At 54.1% G+C, this 25404-nt stretch overlaps 10 protein-coding genes across 10 annotated transcripts; 7 read left to right on the forward strand and 3 right to left on the reverse strand.

Annotated features, from left to right (window-relative positions):
• Positions 1-4087: 4087 nt before the first annotated feature.
• On the forward strand, positions 4088-6336 carry MYCGRDRAFT_109219 (uncharacterized protein; the record flags this gene model as incomplete). The annotated part of the gene is made up of 2 exons (XM_003853033.1): positions 4088-4583; positions 4922-6336. The coding sequence occupies 2 exons, from the start codon at positions 4088-4090 to the stop codon at positions 6334-6336; spliced, it is 1911 nt and encodes a 636-aa protein (XP_003853081.1).
• A 771-nt stretch (positions 6337-7107) lies between these two features.
• On the forward strand, positions 7108-9202 carry GMC-oxred (glucose-methanol-choline oxidoreductase; the record flags this gene model as incomplete). Its single annotated transcript, XM_003853034.1, has 4 exons — positions 7108-7323; positions 7386-7633; positions 7716-8739; positions 8795-9202. 4 exons carry the CDS (start codon positions 7129-7131, stop codon positions 9200-9202), a joined length of 1875 nt encoding a protein of 624 aa, XP_003853082.1.
• Positions 9203-9540: 338 nt separating this feature from the next.
• MYCGRDRAFT_40500 (uncharacterized protein) lies at positions 9541-10974 on the forward strand (the record flags this gene model as incomplete). Its single annotated transcript, XM_003853035.1, has 4 exons — positions 9541-9627; positions 9684-9934; positions 9998-10669; positions 10722-10974. The coding sequence occupies 4 exons, from the start codon at positions 9541-9543 to the stop codon at positions 10972-10974; spliced, it is 1263 nt and encodes a 420-aa protein (XP_003853083.1).
• On the reverse strand, positions 10943-11603 carry MYCGRDRAFT_104256 (uncharacterized protein; the record flags this gene model as incomplete). Its single annotated transcript, XM_003853281.1, has 1 exon — positions 10943-11603. One exon carries the CDS (start codon positions 11552-11554, stop codon positions 11012-11014), a length of 543 nt encoding a protein of 180 aa, XP_003853329.1.
• Positions 11604-12479: 876 nt separating this feature from the next.
• On the forward strand, positions 12480-13723 carry MYCGRDRAFT_92715 (uncharacterized protein; the record flags this gene model as incomplete). Its single annotated transcript, XM_003853036.1, has 3 exons — positions 12480-12865; positions 13021-13239; positions 13369-13723. The coding sequence occupies 3 exons, from the start codon at positions 12480-12482 to the stop codon at positions 13721-13723; spliced, it is 960 nt and encodes a 319-aa protein (XP_003853084.1).
• A 425-nt stretch (positions 13724-14148) lies between these two features.
• Positions 14149-15365, forward strand: MYCGRDRAFT_92716 (uncharacterized protein; the record flags this gene model as incomplete). Its single annotated transcript, XM_003853037.1, has 2 exons — positions 14149-14326; positions 14446-15365. The coding sequence occupies 2 exons, from the start codon at positions 14149-14151 to the stop codon at positions 15363-15365; spliced, it is 1098 nt and encodes a 365-aa protein (XP_003853085.1).
• A 313-nt stretch (positions 15366-15678) lies between these two features.
• MYCGRDRAFT_92717 (uncharacterized protein) lies at positions 15679-16296 on the reverse strand (the record flags this gene model as incomplete). Its single annotated transcript, XM_003853280.1, has 2 exons — positions 15679-15842; positions 15909-16296. The coding sequence occupies 2 exons, from the start codon at positions 16294-16296 to the stop codon at positions 15679-15681; spliced, it is 552 nt and encodes a 183-aa protein (XP_003853328.1).
• A 611-nt stretch (positions 16297-16907) lies between these two features.
• On the forward strand, positions 16908-19196 carry MYCGRDRAFT_40048 (uncharacterized protein; the record flags this gene model as incomplete). Its single annotated transcript, XM_003853038.1, has 3 exons — positions 16908-17067; positions 17130-18040; positions 18087-19196. The coding sequence occupies 3 exons, from the start codon at positions 16908-16910 to the stop codon at positions 19194-19196; spliced, it is 2181 nt and encodes a 726-aa protein (XP_003853086.1).
• Positions 19197-19396: 200 nt separating this feature from the next.
• On the reverse strand, positions 19397-21860 carry GTA (GTA glutaminase A; the record flags this gene model as incomplete). The annotated part of the gene is made up of 7 exons (XM_003853279.1): positions 19397-19462; positions 19530-19687; positions 19752-20104; positions 20169-20436; positions 20493-20808; positions 20858-21164; positions 21219-21860. 7 exons carry the CDS (start codon positions 21848-21850, stop codon positions 19397-19399), a joined length of 2100 nt encoding a protein of 699 aa, XP_003853327.1.
• A 1296-nt stretch (positions 21861-23156) lies between these two features.
• MYCGRDRAFT_92720 (uncharacterized protein) lies at positions 23157-25398 on the forward strand (the record flags this gene model as incomplete). The annotated part of the gene is made up of 2 exons (XM_003853039.1): positions 23157-24984; positions 25037-25398. The coding sequence occupies 2 exons, from the start codon at positions 23157-23159 to the stop codon at positions 25396-25398; spliced, it is 2190 nt and encodes a 729-aa protein (XP_003853087.1).
• Positions 25399-25404: the final 6 nt, after the last annotated feature.

Genomic DNA, 25404 nt, shown 5'->3' on the forward strand with positions numbered 1-25404 from the left:
TGCGCCTTCCGCATCATTCCAATCTGTCATCGTCAGCTTCATCCGATGTCGCCAGCTGCAAGAGTCAAGAAGGTTGGACGGATTTCAAGCGTGGCAGGATGTCGGCACTTTAGTGCACGTGGTTGTGAGCAGTCGCGGAACAAATGCTATTGTGGCGCAATCTTCGGAGCTGAAAGCGCACTTTGAGCTCTTTGGCTTCTCGGATGCGAGCCGCGATGGGGCATGGATGGTTCGCGGATCAAGTGGCATGGCACGAGAGTACGAACGTACGAGACAGACTTTAGCGCAACTGGCGCGAGCGACGCCGAGCCGGATTGAGTTGACAATTCCGCGAAGTCTGCCTGTTCAATGGCGAGATGGCGTTTTGCTGGGAAGTCGGGCAGTCAGTTGCGAACGCACCGCAAACGATTCCAAGCTCGCATGTCCTCTGACGGTACGGTCATTTGACATTCACCGCCACCCACCGTAGGATAATCGACGCCATCACGCAGCAGGTCGCAGCAAGTGCTTCCCACCTATCATCGCCATCATCACCAATGAAAAGTCGCTCGCGTCATGCATTGCACATGAACCCCTACATCCTGCAGTCATGCAGCCCTATCGCTTCGCCTTGTCAGCGTACCGGGCCAGGAAAGACAAACAATAAGCCTCCCTGGCCTTGCAGCGTATCCAGCCTTGACTGCGGCACCCACGGATCCTCTACCGTGGTTGCACGCTGCCGGCTGCGGGGATGGTAGCATTGGCCTCGCAAAACGCGGTACGAAAGATGACGGTCTCATTTGATGGCGACTTGAGGTCCACGTGGAATATTGTGCTCAGAGTTCAAGCCCTCGGCTAGGAGGTACGTCGTTCGCGACGTGAGAGGTCGCAAGCTCCGAGACGTGCATGTGAATCGTCCAGTAGCTCTTGATCGAGCGGCAGAGCTTCGATGATCCTCAAAGTTTGAACTAAACAGGGCTGTAACTCGTGCTAGCATCAGCGTTCCATCGCTCGATTGAGCTAATTAGATTCTTGCAATTGGCAGAGTGCAATCGCAGATCTTCGATGGCTTGCGTTAGGAAGAATCGACGTGCCGAAACGTCGGATCCTGTTCGAAATCTGGAAAGGTGATATGATGGCTCATTCCGGAGGCTTGCTGCTTGCACACTGCTTCGCATGCACAATCTGTTGCTGCTCGCGATGGCAACAAAAAGGGGGCATTGCTAACATTCATGGATGTGTACACTAATAGACACTCGAACGTGAGATACATGGTCTGGTAGAATGTCAACATCCGATTGGTCTCGCTACGACCTGCAGGCCCGCTGCTCTTACTCATCAAGAGAGAAACCGAATGTTGATTGAGGTTGAACGATTGGACGAGTGCAATATCGAAGGCGTATTCCGAGCACCGAATACGTGGATCACACTTCTTCAAATTGACGTCTCAGTCGCACCGATGTTCTCTTGCACCGCGAATTCTTCTGGTGTCACCAACACAATGTTCAAAATAGATTCTGCTTGCGTGGGGAGATCTGCAGAAACGATGTTCGCTCGTCTTCGTGCCAGTCGTGAGTGATTGGCCCCATCCGAGTGACTGGCAGGCCTTGTACGAAATCAAAATGACGAATGATCCTTTTCACTGCGGCATCAAGGAGAAGCAAGTCCGTTGGCTACCAATATCCTGGTCTGGGGAAGGAAGCCTTGTGGATGCCACGTGGGCTAGCACTTGCCGCGCTGCCGAAAACCGGAGAAGGTTGCCGCCGTGCTGACGAGAACCTTGGAAGTTGCGTTTCATTCGACGACCCGTCCACGCTAATATGAACGAAGCAAACTCTCCTTTGTGATCGATGACACCTCGTCAAGCAACGTCGAACAGCTAATGACAAGTCGTGTCGCTTGACCGAAGAGGTCCTGTTCCGGTGAAGCGAAAACTGTGTTGTACTCCAGCGATTTTGGCTCGGCAGTGACAGACAACCAAGGGAGAGGTCCTTATCATGCACAACGCGGACAGCAACCGTGACGATGATTGAGACGTCAGCAAGTCATCGAGATGCACCCATGTCATGATGAATGGAAGATGTAGTCAGGGGTGCGATCGTGATATGGCTCCGATAAATCACATGTTCGATCATGTTTGACGTGCTCCATGGTCGTCACGCCTTGCACATGACAACAGCTTCCTGCAGGATAAGCATTGGAAGTACCTTTCGTAGTCGCCGATGATTATTCCTTTCAGAGCGAGGCGAAGCGAGGTGGCTTCGGTCTCGCCGAAGAGGCGCAAAACAAGCTTTCGTAGCGCATCTGACCTGTGCCAAGGATAGGGCATGCAGATGACACTACCTCCTTCGGCCCCACGCCGAAGCAGCAGCAGCAGCAGCAGCACGCTCAGTCGTCGATCAGGCATCGTGTGCTGTTGATAGAGACTGTAGTCTTGGTTTGGCGTCTCTGCAAGACCTCCACATCGCTTAGGCATGTAACGACGAGGTTGACAGACCTAGAGAGAACATCAGCCCTACGGGGCGAAATGGGACACGGTTTGCTAGTGCTGGGGAAGCTGCAGAATAAGCAAATCAACCTTCGACCCATGCAGGCTAACAGGCGCAAATGCCATCGACTTGACAAAGTATGTATATTCGACGAAGCCATGACACCATCGTCTCAGGGTGTCGCAACGTATCGCGCACACGCTTCGACGTTGCATGACGGTAGTAGCAGTCTCTTGCAGTGGGAGAGGAAGAGCCAAAGAAGAAGGAAGACGCCCAGCGTGGTATAGTGAGTGTCGCCTTACCCGCAATCCTGTGAAGGATGGAAACCTTGTCGTGTGCAATCTGAGGATGCAAGTGGTGCTGGCCGATTGGCGCCGCTCCTCGGTCCTCACCGGTTTGCAAATTGAGCAAGCCCTCAGTGTGCAGTCGTTGTAGAGCGAGCACCACACGCAGAACGGTGCACGTTCAGATGGATGGTCAGGAGAGGGTCACGATGTGATGCAGCGACTTCACCGGAATATGCGTGGAATGGAAGACACCGTTTCGTCTCGCGGTGAAGACCATTCACGCAAACCGGGTGCTAAACTAGATCAGGCGCTAGTGAGCTCGACCTCAGTCCTATTGCGGTTAGAGGTAGCCAAAATTAAACTTTGTGCACCAAACCAGACCGCTCAGCCACGTCTCCCGCACGGGAATCATGTGCATCACACTAAAATCGCGGACGAGCGAATCATTCCCGCCAACCTGCGCCGGCGACATGGACTCCTCTCCTTCTCCTTCCACTTTCCAAGATGTCGTCGTGCGGTCATCCCGCTGGCAGACCACGTTGCACATCGGGACCCCCATCAAGCCTCGTCTCCGCTTGCGTCTGCTCCCAAAAAGGTGGCTTGCAAGGATTCATGCATCCTCTGGACAGCTTTGCGACTGCGGAGAGCGCAGATCGGGGCATATGGGCCGCTTCATTCCTTCTCTCAGACGGCTATGCTGGCTTGCTACAGGTCCGACATTGCCTGTCCGCCCCGGACATGCTGCCATGCATACCATTGACTGGTGCCGACCGATGAGGAAGTAGGTCGTCAAGGCTGTGTGGTACCAATCTGCGCGCTCACCGTTGACGAGGCCACTCCGAGGAGGCATGCCGCATACTCCGGAGCGCACTAGGAGAGTTAGCAGACAGGTACAGTACAGGAACAGCCTACCGGAACCTTGTCCATCCTCCTCGCATGCACCGTTCTTGGGTTTGGCCGTAAGGCAGAGCTCGGTTTAGGCAGGGTCCCACACCCGTGGCTCGTGCTAGACTGCGCATCAGAGACCGGTGCGTGTGATATACTAATAATCTTGTCCCTTCCTCTTCATACATAGGCTTATCCTTCGCCCCCTTCGCATGTCTGATTGATCTTTCCATCTGCCCGCTTCTTGTTCAACTCATACAACACAGTGTTGTTTGAACATCCTGCTCCACGTACCTGCATACTGTACCTTGACAGCTCGCATCATTGGATGCGATCTCAGCTCGGTCCAAAACATCATAGCAGCCCAGGTGAGCATGGCCATGCCGACTCCGAAATCGAGGAGAATTTAGACTGACAAAGATCGATTCTCTTAATAGCACATTCACCATGGACGACTTTGGCAAGCAACATTCTCGAGACGTGACTTCTGGGAACGACTTCACCCTCTACCCATATTCAGAGAGCTGGAGCCGAGAGCACTCGTACCCATCGACAACCTACGCCGAACAAGCCTATCTCACAGCACCTTTCGAGCCGTACAAACAACAAGACTACACCCGCTTGCAGGAACAGTATCAATTCGGTGCCAATCAAGCAATCAGCCACGCAAAACGGCACCTCCACAGCGCCCACTCCAACTACTCACCTGCTCACTCGGTCGCGCACTCTTTCGACCATCACTACCTCAATCACATTGCGAGTGTCTCCGATTCCAGTGCATCAGTACAGAGCACGATCTCTTCTGCGATGGGCTCTCCTTCGGCACAGCATCATAATGACTGGAGCCACCACAACTACCCTTCGATCGTTCAGCACGATGGTACGTTCGCACAGAGCGTCGACAACAACATGGACATTCCTGCACCCGAGAAAGGGTGTGTTGGTGAGTCAACGAATTCACTTTCATCTCAGGCACAACGACCTTCGCCCACCATGATTTCACTTCCGTCCATGCATGCACCTGCTTCTGGTTCATTTCCAAGTCAACTCCGACGCAGAGGCAACACTCTTTCTTCGAAGGAGGATCAATCCCTGCAGCTAGCCAGCTCTTCTGTCATGAGCACGCCGCAAGCATCTGCGACGCCATGTCCTTCGTTCTTTTCTTCTTCCTCCGTTGGCCATTTCGTTCTTCCTCTACAGTCTTTATGTCCGTCATTTCTAGGCGCATTCTTTCTCGCAGCTGCAACCAATTCACGACAATTTCGCTGACCATGGCAATAGATCCATCGCTGATTCAACCTTACTCGCCAGCGCAATATGTCGGTAATCAGTTTCAAGAGATGAATGAGATGCCGTCTCCTAGGCAGCAGATTGGATACGCAGCGACAGCCTCGCCGGAGCCTTCAAGCACATCGATCGTCAGCCCAAGACAACAGGTCATCAAGACACAACGGCCCGACTCTCCATTCATGCGCCAAAATTCGTGGCAGCAATACCCACAGTCCAGCGACTCTCGACGTCGCTCCATCTCTTCCGCCCATTCCAAGCACAGCCATCACTCGACATCCTCAGACGAGTCGAACAAAGGCGTGTGCCCAATCCCGACCTGCGGTCGAAATGTCAAGGACCTCAAAGCGCACGCATTGACGCATCAGAATGAGCGACCGGAAAAGTGCTCGGTCGTTTCCTGCGAATACCACATCAAAGGATTCGCGAGAAAGTACGACAAGAACCGCCATACCTTGACGCACTATAAGGGGACAATGGTGTGTGGCTTCTGCCATGGTAGTGGGAGTGCCGCTGAGAAAAGCTTCAATCGTGCCGATGTGTTCAAGCGACACTTGACTTCAGTGCACGGCGTTGAGCAGACTCCTCAAAGCGCAAGGAGGAAGAGTCCAGCTGCCGGCAGCAAGAAGGCTGTCGAGGTGTCAAGAGATGCCACCGGCATGTGTTCGACATGCAGCAAGACCTTTGCCAGTGCGCAGGACTTTTACGAGCATCTTGATGATTGTGTGCTGCGAGTCGTGCAGCAAGCTGACCCTACCGATGCCATCAACGAGAAGCTCCTGTTGTCCGTGGCCGAGGACGACGAGGTCATTGCAACGCTGGCGCGGAACATGCTCCCGACGAACCTCGACTACGCCGCACCAACGACATTCGCCGAGAGCGAAGCAGATGAAGACGAAGACATGATCGAGGAAGACGACTCCAATGACGCCACATATGGCAACCGGTCATCCAGGTCGAAGAGGCCCAGCTTGAAATCCCGACACTCCACCAAGTCCAACACCTCCCACGTCTCTTCCACTGGATCGGTCTGCAAGCCTACCCGCAAAGGCCTCACCTTGTCCAAGTCCGGCGTCTCCCTCGCCGCGCCACCCTCCAAAGATGGCCCAAAGCGCCGCAAGAACTACCCTCTCTCTTGGGGTGCGGCTCCCGATAAGATGAAGATGCGGAAGCGCGTGCTGTGTGTGTACGATGGACAACGGCGGTTGTGGAAGGACGATATGATGTTGAGTGCCGATCATGAAGTGCGCATCCCACTGACGGGTCCAGAGACCGAGGGCAGGCAGGAGGCGTGGATCACGGACTTGGATGTCCAGACTCTCAGGCGTGCAGACGCTTTGCACAATGCGACCGAGGAGGAGAAGGGCCCTTGGGTGGAGGATGAGGAGCTGGAGAGGTTGATGCTGTGAGCGTGTGAAGTGTATGATCGGATGATGTCGATGGTATGATGCTGATGAACCTGTGATGACTGGGTAGCCCAAATGTATGGTATTGATGAACCTGTAACCAGAGAAGGGATCCCAGCGTACATCAGCAAAGAAGTCGAGAAGTTGCTCAAGGGCAGTGAAAAGGATCCATCAACCAAGTCCAATATCTAATAAGCCAGCTTGTGGCGTGATCTGGGAAACCAGCGGAACTAACAGGGGTTGGTCAGTGCACGTCGTGTTCAAACAACTATGGTCTCTTCTTCCGACCCGTTATAATCGAGACTTCGAGATAACCTCGCAAGCCTTGAAAAAGGACGTCCGAGTTGTCTGGAGCATCATGTGGGCGAACCGCGACAAGCTGAGTCATGTGCAAGGCTGCGGACCATATTGCGCTTGCAGGAATCGGAAAAGCAGCGTGATCAACAGTCGACATAGTGAAAGCAATCTCTTGCATCTTGTGACGACGCAGGTAGCAGGCGGCAGGCAGCAGGCAGCGAGTCTTGTAGAGCTATCGCCTAAACCCTGCTCATGCAGAACTAGCCGATGAAGTCCCTTAGAAGCCAAGCGAGCTCAAACACGCCGTCGTCTCGCCGCACTCGGCACTTCCGTCTGGATGTCCAAATGACCGGAGCTTAGACGCTCCTAGCGTAGCAGTGTCTTAGAATAGTCTGATTGTTTGTCAAATCGCGGTGGAAAAAGTCGGGGGAAGCTGCAATCTCACCCTGCCTTGCTCACAGCGCAGTGCCTCACGACCAGAGGAAGATTCTTGCAGCCATGAGATACTCAGCTGTCTGGCTCAGCGCCCTGCTGTGTCTGAGAACAGAGCTCGTGTCCGCCGAACATGCCACCGGCCAGGGGAAAAGACAGCTCCTCAACGCCGATATACTCGGAGCTCAAACGTACGACTACGTGATCGTTGGAGGAGGTACCGCTGGTCTGGCCATTGCCAACAGGCTTTCTGCTGATGCTGTGAGCCCAATCGCCCTCCAAGAGTCGCAGGCCAGCATGCTAAATACATTGATCCTGCACAGAGTATCACCGTGGCCGTCATTGAGGCTGGATCGCTGTATCAGGTCACAAATCCCTTGTTGAGCACATTTCCCGCCGGCGATGTCTTTTTCGTGGGCTCCGATCCGAAACAGCCGCTGGATGTGCAGCCTCTGGTTGACTGGAATCTTGTCACAGAGCCGCAGGCTGGTGCGAATGAGCGAAAGTTTCGCTATGCTAGAGGGAAGTGCTTGGGAGGAACAAGCGCCAGGAACTTCATGATCTACCAGCGGTGAGTGAAATGCCTTGCCAACTTACAGACTCGGCACTTAGAACAGGAGCACCGTCGCTGACGTCTCCATTATTTCCTTCAGTCCAACGAAGGGGTCGCTCCAGCAATGGGCAGATGCTGTCGATGACCAGAGCTACACCTTCGACGAGTGGCTGCCAGACTTCAAGAGGAGTGTCGACTTCACACCTCCTGGTCCAACGAGGGCGACGAACGCGTCTGCAGAGTACAATGCTGCTGCGTTCGACTCTGGCGCTGGCCCGCTTCAGGTCTCATACTCCAATTATGCCGGGCCCTTCTCAAGCTGGGTCGAAGGATCGTTGAACGAGATAGGAATCGGGCACGCTCAGGACTTCAACAGCGGAAGTCTTATGGGCGCGCAATACTGCTCCTCGACCATTCGTCCGAAGACCCAGTCTCGAGAGACCTCACAAACATCGTTCTTGAACGCTGCAACAACACGCTCAAACCTGAAGGTGTTCAGCGCTACCAAGGCCAAGAAGATCCTGTTCGACGCCGAGAAGAAAGCGACGGGTGTACGAGTCACGACAGCTCTCAACTTGGTCGGTCTGACCATCAACGCGAGGCGGGAGGTCATTGTGAGCGGCGGTGCCTTCCACAGCCCTCAGCTCCTAATGGTCTCCGGTATTGGACCCGCCTCTACCCTGAGGCAGCATGGGATCGAGGTGATCTCAGATCTCGCAGGCGTCGGCCAGAACTTGATCGATCACATTCTCTTCGGTCCGGCCTACCGTGTGAAAGTGGACACACTCTCGCGAATTGTCCAAGATCCCGTCTACCTTGCTGCGCAGGTCTTGGAGTACGCTCAACAGCGTGGGCCGCTCGCCAATCCAGTGTGCGACTTCCTTGGTTGGGAAAAGGTGCCGAATTCGCTACGTGAATCGCTTTCTTCATCGTCCATAGCCGAGCTGGATCGATTTGATGCAGACTGGCCAGAGATCGAGTATCTCGGTGCGCCAGGTTACGTTGGAGCTTTCACGAATCTGTTTGCCACCCAGCCCGATGATGGCTACCAGTACGCCACCATTCTTGCGGCGCTTGTGGCACCCACGTCGGTAGGGAGTGTCACGATCAGCTCTGATGACACGGTAAGTAATCTCAAGAACGATGCTGCTCGTGAATGTGCTGACCATTTCGTTTTAGGACGACTTACCCGTGATCGACCCGAATTGGCTGTCCACAAAGACTGATCAAGAGGTCGCCATCGCCGCGTACAAGCGCGTGCGTGAAGCGTTTGCCTCCAACTTCATGAAGCCAGTTCTTGCCGACGACGAAGAGTACTTTCCCGGTCCCGATGTTCAAACTGATGCGCAGATCCTGGAAGTCATTCGTAACACGTTGCAAACTGTATGGCACGCTAGCGGCACTTGCAAGATGGGAAGAGCTTCGGACAATATGGCCGTGGTGGACAGTCGTGCGCGGGTCTTTGGAGTGACCGGTCTGAGAGTCGTCGATGCTTCTTCTTTCGCCCTTCTGCCTCCTGGCCATCCTCAGTCGGTCGTCTATGCTTTGGCAGAGAAGATATCGAGACACATCTTGAGTGATGACTGAGTGGCGGAACCGCCAGGGTCTGCGGGCTTGAGAGCACATCGAGTCGTATTCGATCGTGATGGTACTTGGCGATATAGCGCGCGTGTTGTACGTAGAATTGTCAAACATTGATCATTGTGTTCGAGATGTTACCTTTCAAGATCTCCATGGCAGAACTTCGGCTAAGAGCGAGCTCTCTTATCGTGGCATGTGATAGACTAAGCGAAGCTCGACCACACGAGACACATCGTCACGAGAGCTGCTCACCGTCTTGAGTTGTTCTGTAGTGACAGCGCTGCAACGACCTCTTATTCACCTACAAACCCTCCATTTTCTTCGAGTTCGCGACCATCGCCAACATGTCGAGAAGTCGCGCCCTTGTTCCTGTGCTCGTCGGCATGATGCTGTTGACTGGCGTCTGCAATACGCTGCTTACGAAGTATCAGGTACGCGTCGCACGAGTTGACAATGTGCTCCTAACGCTGACTGAGATATCCTCCAGGACATGCAATGCATCTCCGACTGCGACACCGACCGACCAAAACGATTCGAGCAACCCGTCATCCAGACTCTGCAGATGTTCGTGGGAGAGTCCGGCTGCTGGCTCGTCGTCTTCTTGTCCTACTTGTTCCGCCGCATACGAGGAAAGAGCGTGGCTTCCGGAACAGGCTACCAGTCGGTGAATACGCAGGATGGCGAGGACGATGAAGAGGTGGAGGATGACGAGGACGAGGCGGCAGCACACCTTTCTACGTCTCAAACACTCGTGGACCCTACCAACATGGTCGTTAAACCTATCGTTGAAGGAGTGGAGAGGCAACCCCTCAGCGGTTGGAGAGTGGTGATGCTGGCGTTGCCTTCCACCTGCGATATCTGTGGCACAACATTGATGAACATTGGCTTGCTTTTCGTTGCGGCTTCTATATATCAGATGACGAGAGGAGCTCTGGTGCTGTTCGTTGGCTTATTCAGCGTACTCTTCCTCAAGCGTCATCTAACAGGATGGAAGTGGGCGAGCTTGTTCATCGTTGTGCTCGGAGTGGCTGTCGTTGGACTTGCTGGTGCTCTCGAGAACAAGGACACTCAGCAGCATCCGAAACTACCTGGCGACACTCAGCCGCCGGAGGACTTGCTCGACAATGTTATGACGTTCGTTCGACGGGAAGCTTCAACTCTTGAGGTTCACACAGCCGCCGAGACTGTTCTCGGATTCTTCTTGATTGCCGTGGCTCAAATCTTCACCGCCACGCAGTTCGTCTTGGAGGAGAGCATCATGGAGCGATACTCGATGGATCCCATACAAGTCGTTGGCTGGGAGGGCGTGTTTGGCTTCCTGGTCACCCTGATCGGCATGGGTATTCTTCACGCGACTGTGGGCTCAACGCCTGCCGGCAAGGGAGGATACTTTGACGCAAGAGAGGGCTTTTACGAGATCTTCCACTACCCTGCGATCGGATTCACTTCACTTCTGATCATGATATCCATTGGGTAAGTACACGAAATATCTCGCTCGCTTGGCTAGACGCTAATCACCCACCAGCGGCTTCAACTTCTTCGGTCTGAGCGTTACTCGCAGCCTCTCTGCAACCTCCCGTTCCACCATCGACACTTGCCGAACACTGTTCATTTGGATAGTGAGCCTTGGTCTGGGGTGGGAGACCTTCAAGTGGCTGCAAGTCGTTGGGTTCGCCCTTCTTGTTTGGGGCACAGCGATTTTCAACGAGATTGTGCAGCCGCCGACCATAAAGTTACTTCGAAGGCAGAAGCGCGGAGCGATTGCGCTGGAGGAGTGAAGCCTTCTGCTTCAAACACATCAGATTCGCACCATTGCTAAAAGCTGTGCGCTCTCAAGTACTCTCGCTGGAGAAGATCCGCCAGTGCACCTCCCATGATCACATCAACGGGAGCCCAGTAGCGTGCACCAAGTCTGAACAGCAATCGAGCTGTCCACAGTCCACCTCCAATCGCCATTCCGACATCGACATGCGTCCGCACTTCCTCTTCGTCCCTTCGCAACTCTCGCTCATGAGCCCAGCGAGGAATGAAGTTTCGATACTCAATTCCAGACGCCTGACAGAGGAAGATCAGAGGTGTAAGGAGGAGAGTTGTTCGGTGTATAGCCGTCAAAGTCTTTGCATTTCGGAATATCGAGGCGTGAGCCGTGAAGCCAAACTGCATGGCTTGAGACATATGTGCGACTCCACCGGCTCCAGCGATGAACGGTGCACAGTCGACGACCATTGCGGCGAGATCCATTCGATGAAAAGCATTCGGCAGTCTGTCGAAGTACTTGGTCGGATTCTGGCCTGGTTGAGGTCGCCATGCATTGTCGACGGGTGTCTTGCCCACCCAGTAGAAGATGTTCTGCGCCATGGTGGCGCTGACGGGATTCTTCGATCACGGCATGGGTGGCAGATGTGCAGCAGTCCGCCCTCTGTCCTCGAGATTGTTGGTCTTTCTCGTCTGGCGCTGGGTCCGAAGAAGAGCTTCCGAATGGCAGTCTGGGGTGTGCAATGAGCCGAAGGTCGAGGTGCTCGGGTTGCGACTTCACTTACATCATCACTTCATCCCGATCTGGAAAGGCGCCAACTCTATTCTGGAAGGAGCTCGATCGCAGCTTGACTCTGTCCTTCTACACCTGTGCATCATGTTTCTGGCTAAGGAGATGTCGTTCGCTACGATCACCACGATTCGACGCAGAGAAATACCTGCTGTCTCTGCAAAGCTTGAGAATTTGCGATCGGAAACCCCATCAGTCCAATTATGGTATCGGAAGATGGCTTGCTGGGACGACACGCTCATGTGAAGCTCAATCGATCTTTTTCTCAGCCAGTCCATCATAGGTTTGAAGTCTCCCACAACATCATTCACATGAGAACGTCGATGATTCTGGCTCATGACAGTGGATCTCGACCTTGCCAGGCGCTCAGCTGCCATGCATTTCCAGTGGGTGGGTGAATCTACGCTCATGTGCTTCTCATATTCATCGGGAGCTTTTGCAGTTGCATGTGCAAGTCTCATTGACTGTTTACATGTTTCCAGGCTTCCTCTTCCCCATTGACTAACTTCCACAAACCTTCGCACTTCAATGGACTTCCACATAACAACGCACTTCCACCTCGGTTGACCACTGCACTGGAAGAACTTGCTTGCCCAACACCGAGAGCACACACTTGCCCTCAGCACGAAAACCACTCGGACCAAGTCTTCCGCCGGGTTGTCGACGATCGCTCATTCGCTTGTCCTCAACACCACCACGCCGACGGACTTTGCCTCAAAATTTTATCCACAATCCAACATGCGCTTCATCCAGAAGACAGTCGCCCTCCTGGCAACCGTCGGTGTGTCCAGCGCTCAGCTGAACTGTCCGGCCACGACCACCGTCACCCAAGGCGCTGCGGTCGGAACCTCTGCAGCGGAACCTTTCCCATCACGTTCTCGCCAGGTCATTACGACTACCGTATACGGCACTAACGTGATCACGGTCGATGGCATCAAAGTGGCCCAGACACTTGCCAACGTGATGAAGTTCTTCCGGCCTGAGACCGAGAGATTGGCAGCGCGACAGCAGACCGCGAGTCCGCTTTCATGTGAGTCTACGGTGACCGTCACTGCGATCACCAATTTTGTCGTCACCATTGGAACCGCACCACCGGGCTCAGCGGCGCTGACTACGACTTTGCCGTCCGTTCCACAGCCCGGAATCGGCTTCACAATCTCGACCATCCCGCTGCCAGGGCTCACCAGTCTTCCGGACACGGCCGCAATCCCGCCGTCTACCTCGAATGCATTGAGTACGAATCTTCCTCCGGATTCGCGACCAGATCTTAGCTCGGTAGGTTCTGGCGTGCCGCAGTCAGGACTCTCCGTCTCTCGAGCCTCGTCTGGATCTTTACAGTCTACTACGGGCGCATCGACCTCGACTCTTCCGTCAAGTCCGCAATCCGCGCTGAGTTCAGCAAGTTCGAACTTGCCTCAACCAGCGCTCACTACTGTTGGAGTCACGTCGGGATCTTCGCAGTCTACGACGGGAGCATTGACCTCGACTCTTCCATCCGGTCTGCAGTCCGCGCTTAGCTCTTTGAGCTCTGTTATTCCGCAGCCAGTGCTCTCCAGTTCTCTCATCGCCTCCGGAAGCTTGTCGGCGATCACAAGTGCACTGATGACAACTCTACCATCCATCCCAGGACAAGTGCTCAGCTCCACGAGTTCTATCAGATCACTGCCAGGGACCAGCAATCTCCCCATCACCTCTGCAATCTTTCCATCTACCACGAGAGCACAGAACGCGACTATCCCGCCTCTGTCACAGCCAGTGTTCAACGCCACGAGTGCTACCGCTTCACTGTCATCGCTCTCCTATTCCTCCATCACCTCCGGAACCTTCTTCTCTACCACGAACGCACTGACTACGAACCCTCCGCCAACAACGCTACCAGTGCTCAACTCCACAAGTTCCATCACTCCGCAGCCAGGGCTCAATTCCACGAGCTCTACCATCCAGCAGCCAATACTCAACTCGACATCGAGCATCCTGTCTAGCTTTACTGGCAACAATTCTCTGATCTCAGCATCGTCATTTTCCAATACATCGGTACCAATGACATCGGCCACAGCTACAGCTTCACTGGCGTCGAGTTTTGCAACCACCTCGGCAGCGTCTCTGTCTTCATCGGCCTCGACATCCCCCACGGGATCGTCCCCTGCCATGAGCGCCGTTTCAGGATACTCCAACGGCGTCGATCTTAACTTCTGGTCGCTCCCAGCTCCAACAGTGACGTGCGAGTTCCCCTGTCAGTTCTCCATACCGTGCTCCACCCTCACAGCGCCGATCACTATTGACTACCCGGAATACACGACTTCGCTCTGCAAGCCCGCCTGTGGAAGCATACAGTACAAAAGTACCACCAAGATCAAGCTTCCATCGCTCACGACCGATCGGGTCTGTTTCTGGCCGGGGTCAGAAGATGGCGCTGGGCAAGTCACGCCTGTCCCTCGCTGGGAAACAGGCACTCAAACAATCAACGTGCCCAAAGGTCTCGAGACCTGCGTTCCTCACCACGGCAAACCCGACAAGGACAAGAAATGCGGTCCTGACTCACACTACAAATGCGGTGAGAAAGAGTGCTGCAGTAAAGACGGCAAGTGTGGCAAAGGGAAAGACTTCTGTGGCGACGGGTGCCTACCAAATTGGGGCCGTTGTTGGGAGAACAGCACGTCGTGTGATAAGCCCACATTTGAGGACTCGGACGACAAACATGCAGTCCCCATCTTCCCGGTCTGGTACGACATGCCAACTCCGCAGGGTGTCATTCTTCCTCCAGCTTTCCCCGTGATCAGCGGAAAGCTTCCCGGCTTGCCAAAGTGCAAGGACCTCTGCGACGACATCACCTGCAAGATCCTAGGCTGTGGAGCTGATGTCTGCGGGATTCTGGCTTGTGGCGGCTTCGACACGGGCATCTTTGGGAAGATTCTACCCAAGATCGGATGCAAAAACATCATAATCAAGGTGAGCTGCAAGCTGTTCAAGATTGGATGCTGCAAGAAAGACACCGACGAAGACATCCCGGAACCATGCTCAGGGAAGAACTGCTTCGAGGACGGGGGAGATCCCATCGCGATCGACGGCGGCGACAATGGCGACCCCGAAGACCCAGACGATGAGGATGAAGAGTGTGAGACTTTGACCACCTCCCACCTCACAGCATCCTGCACCTTCCTTACCGACGCTGGTACTTCCACACAAACGTCCTGTACCAGCATCTATGAGACAATCACCGGCTGCGACGTCACGGGTGTGACTTCCACCTACGCCACGACTGCGTGCATCAACACCAACACCCGAGCCACGGACGTCAGCGTCAGCTGCTTCGCGACGAATGTCACTACCACCGGTGGCACCACTATTCAAGGGTCCGGAACTTGCACAGCTGTGAGCAGTTCGGTGAGAACGGGCTGCGATCTCACGGGTACGACCACGAGTATCACGAGCTTTGCGGAGGAGCAGTGCGACCACAAGCCGTCGGACGTGGATGTTGAGTTGGCAACAGTGGATATGAAGATGTTGCGGAGGAGCGAGAGTAGCGAGGCTACTGTTACAGGGGAGACTTTGGCTGCTGCTGCTACTACAACGGCCGCCATCAGTACTCGTGGGAAGAAGTGGTGGGCAGCATTTGGGTTTTGATCGAGAGGATGGAGTGAGCTTGCGGCGGAGGCCCAATGACATTGATCTCATCGGCACACTTCACCAGGAAGCATCTTAGACACCTCGATGCGCGCATGGAGGCTAGCTTGTCAACCAAAAGTTCCTCGAAAAGCATCGAGCAGCGAGCTTCGCAACGTAGAGAAGTGTAGTTCATTCAATTGCCATTGCTGAATCAACACTTCGTTCACGAGATCGATTCAATGAAATCCTTCTGCAATATCGATCCCTGAATGTCGATTCGTCATATCTATAGTTTTCTGTTCCTGAGTGTACACCGCCTGCTATACAGTCTCTATATCTTCTCGGCCAAAGTGAAGGCGTAGACCAGCAGGCCGCCCAAGCCAATGAGGTTGGCCACCGATGCCGCGCCGTGCAACCTGTTGAAGCTCGAGTTCATGCGCTGCATCTCCGGCGACTTTGGGCCAGCATCGTAGTACTTCTTCCCATCTCTCGTCTCTGTATTGATCCACCTTTAGCTTGGTCCGTTTGTACCACCATCATCGTCATTCATATCCAACCTACCCTGATGTTTCCTCTCTTTCATAACCTTCGTCGTAGCCGGCCCCAGCCAAACCAGATTTGCGAGGTTCGTCACAAACATCAACGCCATCGGTGTGAGCGCAGTCCACTTGTTCTCCTCCGCGAGCAGACCCTTGAATCCGGAGTTCACATGTCCGGCAACGGACCTCTCACCGGGCCATGTCAGAGCGAGCACGACGGGAAGCGCGGTTTGTATGCCAAAGTAGACGGGGAATATGGCGGTTTGGAGGGTGCTGAAGGAAGGTCGCGGGAGGGCGTTGTAGGCGAGGGGACCGTTGATGAAGGTCTGGAAGAGGTTGGAGCCGAGGAGGGTGCCGTAGGTGAGGATGTGGTAGGGTTTCGGGTCGGTGAGAGAGGCGAGGAAGGGCATTTTGGCGGTCGTGGTGGGTTGTGTGGTCGTGGGAGGAGGAGTCTGAGTTGTTAGATGTTTTGCCTCACGTTCGAGCTGTTGTTCTAGCTCCGTGAGTGGTGAGATCATCCACAGCGCGTCAGGCACCGCGATCCAGGGTCATGCTCAGAGCTCCCTTCCGCTCTAGAGTCGGACACTCACTCGTCGTGAGCGTACAAGGAAGGTGTCTCATCGAACATGACCGCCAGGTCGCCTCTGCTCGTTCGCGTGGCTGCTCGCTGAGGTACGGGTGTTCAAACCGAGTGGAGTCCAGTAGGAAAGGGTATCTATCCCCTCCACTGGGACGCCTTCAAGACGAGGCATTGCAAGTTGGTTCGGGCGATGTTGCATTGTAACCGTCGCTGCCATGCCTGTTACAGCCACAGTCTGTGTCGGATCGTACCTTGGGATTCAATTGTCGACAGAGAGACAGCGACAGCGATAGATCGCTCGTAAGGTAACTTACAGTATTACAATCACGTGGCTGCCTGATCTAGCGCGCTGTCAGCCTGGCCACTCTACGCGCCTCACGTCCTTCGGCTTTCGTTGTCCTCCACCAAGCATCGAATCATCAAACCAGACATACCATCAAGATGGCCAGCAAAGAAGCGACTGTCTACATTGTCGATGTCGGTAAGACGATGGGAGAGCGGCAGAATGGCCGAAGTCAGACGAATCTCGATTTTGCCTTGGAATACGTCTGGGACAAGATCACGGCTACAATTGCGACTAACAGAAAGACTGCGATGGCTGGTGAGTGGACGAAATGCTGAACAGTAATGAAGCAGTTGAACAAGATGCTGACAATACTTCAGGTGTCATTGGTTTGCGAACAGACGAAACGGACAATCCGCTGGGTGACGAAGACGAATATCATCACATCAAAATCTTGCATCCCATCAGTCAAATTGTCATGTCGGACGTTCGAAAACTTCGGAATGACCTGAAACTCAGCAAAACCGGCGAGGGCGATGCGACCTCAGCATTGGTGGTTGCCATACAAATGATCACCGAGACGTGCAAGCAGCTCAAGTACCTGCGAAAAATCGTTCTTGTCACAGACGCTCGCGCCAACATGATCACCGATGATCTCTCGCATATCACAGAGAAGATCAAGTCGGACAGCATCGAACTCGTTGTGCTCGGAGTTGACTTTGACGATGCAGAATACGGCTTCAAGGAAGAGAACAAGGATCCACTCAAGAAGGAACACGAGGCTGTTTTGAAGACACTCTGCGCAGACGGCAAAGGCCTGTTCGGCACGATAGCTGAAGCGATTGACGAATTGCAGACCCCACGAACGAAATCTGTAAGACCGACACCAAGCTACAAAGGTTTCCTGACCTTGGGCAACGTGGAGCTGCACGACGATGCGATGATCATCGATATCGAGCGGTATCCCAAAGTGATGGTTGCAGCTGCACCTTCAGCTAGCAAGTTTGTCGTGCGAAGCGGAGGGCATGAAGCGACACAAAGCACACTGGTGGGCGGCGAGAATGGGACGCAAGACGGCGGTGATGGCCTAGCGGCGATCCACAATGCTCGGACTTACCAGGTTGATGACGAGAACGCACCCGGTGGCAAGAGAGATCTAGACAGAGAGGAGCTTTCCAAAGGCTACGAATATGGCAGGACGGCAGTCCACATCTCAGAGAGCGATCAGAATGTCACGACTTTTGAGACGAAACAAAGTCTGGACATTGTCGGTTTTGTCGACAAGAACCAGGTGAGTATCCGAGATGATGTCTACAAGAGTCTGCTGACAACCCTAGTACCAACGCTATCTCGATCTTTCGAAAGCCTGCATGATTGTGTCACAGAAGAACAACGACAAAGCATCCATGGCACTTTCGTCCTTCATCCATGCACTACACGAATGCGAATCATACGCAATCGCTCGATACGTACGCAAAGAGAACTCTGAACCCAGAATGCTCCTGCTCTGTCCGAACGCTGAGCCCGAGTTTGAATGCCTGTACGACGTTGAATTACCCTTCGCGGAGGACCTTCGAAGCTACAAATTCCCACCTCTCGATCGCGTCCTCACCGTGAGCGGAAAGGAGATCAAAGCACACCGCAATCTTCCCAGCGACGATCTACTCGAGGCCATGAGCGACTACGTCGACAAGATGGACCTCTCAAAACTCGTCCCCCAAGAAGAAGGCGACCCAACAGAATACGCCCCGATGGACGAAACCTACAACCCGCACCTCCACCGTCTTCATCAAGTCATCAAACACCGCGCAGTCTTCCCCGAAGCCGACCCACCACCTCCCTACGAAATCTTGGGCAAATACTCCCACCCTCCCGAAGAAGTCCTCACCAAGTCCAAGCCCGCCCTAGACCATCTCCTTGCCAAAGCCGAAGTTAAGAAGGTCCCTCCCAAAGCCAAGGGCAAGCGCGGAAACCGCAAACCTCCCTCCGCGCCACTCTCGAACCTCGACGTCGCGGCTCTCCTCGCTCAAGACCCCAAGCGCAAGTCCCGACGCATCGACCCGAAGAATGCCGTTGCGGAATTCAAGCAGATGTTGGAGAGCACAGACGACATCGACGAGATGAAGAATGCATTCAAGCAGTTAAAATTCATCATCCTGGATGAGATCAAGCACTCCGTCGGAGAGAACAAGTATGGCCAAGCGTTGGAGAATATCTACGTGATGCGAGAGCAGGCGGTTGAGTTTGAGGAGCCGGGGCTGTATAATGACTTCTTGCACGAGTTGAAGGACAAGATCTTTGGGAAGGAGCTCGGTGGAGATCGGGGCGCGATGTGGTATCGAGTGAGGAGGGACAAGCAGGGATTGATTTTGAAAGAGGAGGCGAGTACAAGTGAGGTTACGGTTGAGGAGAACAAGAAGTTTATGATGCCGCCGTCGAGCACGTGAGGGATTACAGTTCTTGCAGCGCGGCGTCGGGGTGGAATTGCAGTACAAGGGAAAAGGCATGTAGACCGCTGTGGCACTGAGCCCAGTAGCAGGCTTCAAATGAACGACCCTTACGACAACTATCTTGTTTCCTGCCGACTGTGCATACTCGATCCCATAACACTGCGCTTGCATTCCCATCAATCCTTCATCGCTCGTATTCACTCGCTCGGCGCACTGTCCAAGGCCAGAAACGCGAAGTATCCGCCCGCGACCGGTCGCGCAGCCTGTTCCTTCATCAGCTCTGTATTCATGAACCACCAACTTCCTCCACGGGACGATGAGTAAACTCACGAATTGAAGCCCAGCAGGATAGTCCCCACTGACAGTCTCATGCAAGTCTCCCATCGCCAAACTCGTCAACGTCTCACCTAACCACTTTGCGATCGTCTTGGTGAACATGTCCTTGGTGTCCTTCGACGCGACCGCCGCGCAAAAGAGCTGCCAGTCATCTGTCGTCAAATTCATTAGTCCCGCCGTCTAACGACAACCACGTCCAGGATGATTGATACTGACCTTTGGTGTACCCAGCAGGATGCCTGGTATCAAGCGGCACGCCATATTGCTCGAACTTCGTCGGGTAGAACTCGCTCTGCAAATCATACACCTCCTTCGGCACCAGTCCGAGTCCCAATTCTTCATCCGCGTAGAGATTGTACAGCAGAGAGTACGACGACTCGTTGCCGTACTGGAAAGTGGCGTGCGGAGGAGAAGCGTCCTTGGAGATGGCTAAGTCTTGCCATTGGGAAATGTAGGAGGATGCGATGGAGGTGTAGTTATCTGCGTCGGCGGAGTGAGAGGTTAGGGTTGCGATTTGCGCCATTGCGGAGATGCCGATTATGCCTTTGAGGGCGAGGTTCGTTTGGTTGCTGGGTTGGGTGTTAGGGAACGCGAGTGTAGAGGGTGCGATGGTTAGTGAGTGGAAAGACTTACACGGCCGGGCCTGCAAAGTCATCTGTGCTGATTTGTTCGGCAGGAATGAGAGCTTCGTCGACAAGGTATCCGGTCCATTGCTTGAGGATGTCGTAGTGTTTGGCGAGATAGTCGGTGTCTTTGGATCGCTGTGCGTAAGCGAGTGTCATGATTAGCATGTTGCCGCATTCTTCCAAGGGCATTGACTCTGCGTTGCCATCGCTGTGACCGGTGGCGTTCGGGAAGCTGGCACCTATGTCGTGGATCGAGTAAGTGTTCGGCCAGTTGCCTGCTCCACGTTAGTATCGAATGGAATGATAGCTGCGCCCATCCGGACGATCTCACCTGATTCTTGGTTGATGTACAAGGGATCAAGCAGCCATTTCAAGATATTTGGATTCGTGTAGAGGGCGATGGGGTGAAATGGGAAGATGACATCTACCGTGTTGATGTTTCCGTTTGAACTAATCTCCTTCATGAAGACGAGGATGTCCGTGGGATTGTTGGTGAACTCGATCGCGCCAAAGGCTTGCCGGGCAGCAAGAGTAGTCAGGCTGGCGTAATCAGAACCACCTGCGGCTTCGGAGTCTTTCGAGACCTTGGAGTCGAAGTCCGAGGCGAGTGACTTTGCGTCGGAGTAGTCATTATAGAAATGGGCAACCTTTAATACTATCAGCATACGTCGTGTCGGATAGCTGAGACTGCCTTACTGCTTCGGTCTCATTGGCGAAGTAGCTATTCCACAGACATGGGACCTTTGCTACGGTATCTTTTTGTCCTTGGAACTGCATGCAGTTTTCTTGGTGCAGACTGAGCTGGAATAGAATATCCTGAGTCTCTGATCCGACTTTCCCGAAGTCTCTTGCATAACCAAAGACCGGATAGTCTTGATTGATGGGACGATAGTTTGTGTCTTTGGTGTTGGACAGAATCCCATTATCGATGAAGCCACCTCTGACATCGACATCCGACCCGGATTGAAATGTGACACCAGCGGTGTTGGCGGTAGCGAAGTACCTAAGAACTGAATGAGATTATCATGCGAATATCAGAGCTGTGGAGCGACCTTACCAATTTCCCCATTCTGCCTGGTCGTCTACCTGCGCAAACTCGAGTTGTTGTTGTCGAAACACCTTGTGGTATGAGATCGCCGGGTCGGTACCGATGTCACCATATGACCACTCAGCCACTGCACCTCTATCGCCAGATACCCATTCGGCAGAGATGTCCGAGTAGATCTGAACAGAATGCTCTCCGTCATCGAGCGAATGCACCTCAACGTCCATGTAAGAATAAGGCAACGAAGATCTTTGGAGATCATCAGGAGTGACGTTGGACAAGAAGGTGATCTTCATTTGCACAGGGCCTGCTGTCATGGTGAAGATCGAGCGCGTAGAAGTGTACTCGAATGCAGTCTGGGTAACGAGCTCTGGAACGTCCTTCGGAGCACCCATCCAGGTGTAAGTCGAGTTGTCGACTCGGATCATTCCGGTCCACCCTGTCACTTGGCCAGGCCAAAATGTGGGCCACTGTCCAGCGAGGTAGCCTCCATTCCCTCCATCGCTGCCGGCTCGTTGCCAAGTTGACATGTAAGGCGACCTCACTGCTAATGGAATTGCAGGCGGTCTCAAAGGAGAGAAAGTTGAGGATTGACCTGCGGCCAATGTGGCCAAGGTGCACAAGAGAAGAATGGGCAAATTCATGTTGTAAGAATGAGAGAATTGGATTCTGTCCATACCTGAGACCCGCCTAGGAGCGGATGCCGCATCTTAAGTCTTCAATCGACCAAGCATTCTCACCGTAGTGTTTCTCGCCTATGCCGGGCACTGTCTGTTTCTCCCAGCTCTAGTGGGAGCACAACAGCAAGGGCTAGCAAAAAATGTCCGAACATGCCTCTCGTGCGATGCTGAAAGAGGCACGCGGACCACGTTCTCCTCCCGCACAGCGTCATGAAAACTTGCCACATGCTCTTCGTGTTGCTGTACTGGAGGAATATAGGAGTCTAGTGTGCAGACATATGCAAGTCTTGTGCGCGAGTTCTGTCGATCCGGCTCGCTTGTCGTGGGAGCGTGACTGAGTTCGTGTCAAGTGGTGAGTTTTGCGATGTCATAGTGTCGGGAGGGTGTCGATAGTGGTCTCGAGTGTCCAAAGTGCCGTCCGTGAGGTACCTCATGTAGGTGTTGTATTGACGTAGGTTTGTCGGTAGGCCGAGGAGCGGTAGAATGGAACAACCCCGGTCGACGATCGACGGAGAGTAGTCAGCAGCCCACACCCAAAGACCTTCCCGTCGCGACGATGGGAAACCTCTTCTTCTCCATACACTACCCTTCACTAACAGCATCACGATGGCTTCTACTTTGCTTTAGCGACTCCCTTTCGGGGTAATGGAGAATACCTCCTGACCAATCTGATCCATCAAGACCGACCAGCTGACTTCATTTTTGCCTCCATCCCGATGCTACCGTCACAATAGCTATACAGACATTATATTGGCTGCATGCGTCTGTCGGATGAAGTCGCTGGTCTTGTGCTCCAGTCAAACAGCGGTGGCAGCTACATCTCCAACGGAGCCACGCACAGCCAAGACTTGGTCATGCATCCAAGCCATGTACCCAAGTATACACATATCCGACTCGGGAAGTGGACAACATTCGCGAGTTGACCTCCTTGCTGGTCAGCTGCGACATCTCGGGCAAACTCGCTGGCGGAACGAAGTTCTTCAACCGTACTGCGGTCTTGGCGGTACCATCGCAAATATTGCTCTGATGGGAACAGTGATGATCGTTTGTCGTCGTGTTTGCTAGAATGTCAGTTGGCACCCGCAGGCCAAAGGTCGAGGCAGGAGTTGTCGTTCGAGACCATGCGTGCGGTAAGCAATCCACATTCCAACACGAGATTGTGGCATTTCCTTTGTTTACAAACTCCCTGCGCCTCGCATTTCCCCAGAAAGATGCTTGACACAATTCACATCGCGTCTTTGATCTCCTTGTCTCATTCAATTGCGACAACATGGCTGCCGCGAAGAAGCAATCGCCTGCGAAGGCGGCTGCCGCCAAAAAGGCGAAAGCAACGTCGTCTCCTGAACCTGGTCCTTCGACAAGATCTTCGCCTCGCAAAAAAGCCGCCTCTCCTGCGAAGAAAGCTTCGTCTCCTGCAAAGAAGGCTGCCTCTCCCGCAAAGAAAACAGCTTCACCTGCAAGAAAAGCTGCATCACCGGCCAAGAAAGCTGCCTCGCCCGCAAAGAGAGCTGCATCACCAGTCAAGAAGGCCACCGCCACCAAAGTTCCCATGGTAGAATATACAGAAGCAAGATTAGTCGATGGGTATTGTGGTACCAATGGCGGCAGTTTTTTGATTCGGAGTGTGACGCCAGCTGAGACGAAGTCCGCGCCGAGCAAAGTCACCAAGACCACCAAAGCAAAGGCCAAATCGACCACAAGCCCCAACAAAGACGTTCTCAAGAAGCGCGGCCTGCTCGACGAAGACGACGATAACGATGACTCTACGCAGACCACCGAGGAGGTCCTCGCCATGATCGATGGTCGGAAGCGTACGAAGTGGGACAAGATCATGGTCGATCTGCTCAAGCGCTGGGAGGACCGCGAATCCGGCAACCTTGTCGAAGTCGAGGAAGTGCATGCCCCGTTTGAGGAAGAAGCCCGACTCTCGCAGTTGGGTCAACCGCTCAATTGCCATGCCAAGATCTACTGGCGATTCCACCATGAGCTCAGGCCGATATTTCCCATGCAGGATGAATTCGATGAGATTGTGGCAGGTCTGCCGCATCAGTCAATCGAGCAGGCTGACGTGAAGCGAAAGTCTCCTTCGAAAGGTGCTGCTATCAAGCGATCTCCATCAAAGAGCCCGGCCAAGTCTCCCACTCGTGCTCACCACGAGCCGATCACCATGACTCGACCCATGCGCAGAAGTTCCAGCAAGTCGCCCGTCAAGGAAACCGCGCCGCGAAGTCCCTCAAAGGGCATAAAGACCGCCGAAGGCCTCGCAGGAATGCTGGACGAGTACGAAGAACTGACCAAGGACGGCTCGTCTGGGTCGCTCCTCATGAAAGCGACCGAGCAGCAAGCATACGAAGCGACGCTGGAGAACCTCGACACTCCTGAGCCGCCTACAGGTCTTCCGATCACCGAACAGCAATGGAGACTCGCCTGGTTCCATGGTGTCCGACGCGCTGGACAGGTCGTTCACGACTCCGACTCGGCAGACGATGATGCCGGTCCCTCGACCGGTCGCTCAAAAGTTCGGTCCAGCCTGACAGCTACCAGGCCGAGTAAGACCCAACTGAAGGACCTGCAGCGCCAGTACAAGGCCCAGCCGCCTTCAAAGTTGTTCGGCCCAACGAACAAGAAACCTATAGCGAAGGGCAACTTTGAATCTCCAGGCCGCCGACTTCACGGACAGTACAACCCCGTGCCAGTCCCGCCTCCATACCGAATGCCGAAGAAGCACGCCAATGAATTCAAGTCTCCCACCTCCGCCGAAAAGACCATGGCCACCGCTCGTTCCCCAACCGCCTCTCCCGGCAAGCAGCAGACTCCCTCGCGAAGCACCGCAGCCACTACAGTGAAACCCGTCCCAACCCTTCAACCTGTCAGGACCAGCACTCTTCCCAATCCTCCACTTGTTGATGGCCGTGGTCCCGTCATCTCAGTCAACAATCCTCCGTACCTCCCCGGAACCGACAAACCCAACCCGTTTTTCGAATACATGCCAGCGCCGGAAGTCTGGCACCGCCGCATGCCGAACTTCTTCTCCTTCGGCGAGACGCCGTATATGGAGCAGGTGATGAGCGATCAGATCAACGAGGACCTTGCTCGTAGTAGGTATCGCCTTTACCCACTCCGACGCACACTTGCTAACATGAGGAACAGACCACGACGAACCCCGCCCCTCCGTACCAGACGCCACACCAGTCAGCGCCGGCTTCATCGATCGCTTCAAGTCGGGCGTCACGACCGCCGCCTCGGCCGTCCTAGGCCGTAGTGCATCTGCTAGCGCTGCGCCGGAGAGTCCTGCTAAGGAAAAGAGCCACAAGAAGGCACCCGCGGCGTTGAGGCCGACGATGTGGGCGTTGCCATATGTGAGCGATGAGGAGGTCTGGAAGCTTGTGGAGAAGGATTCGCACGGACCACGGGCAGGTGAGACGGATGAGGAGATGGAAGAGGTGCCGTCGCCGAGGAAGAGGAAGGCGGCTGCGGCGCATGCTGGGAGGGCGAAGAGGAGTCGGGGTTGAGGAGGG

The sequence above is a fragment of the Zymoseptoria tritici genome, chromosome 4 (genome assembly GCF_000219625.1).
Source record: "Zymoseptoria tritici IPO323 chromosome 4, whole genome shotgun sequence".
Taxonomy (NCBI): Eukaryota; Fungi; Ascomycota; class Dothideomycetes; order Mycosphaerellales; family Mycosphaerellaceae; genus Zymoseptoria; species Zymoseptoria tritici.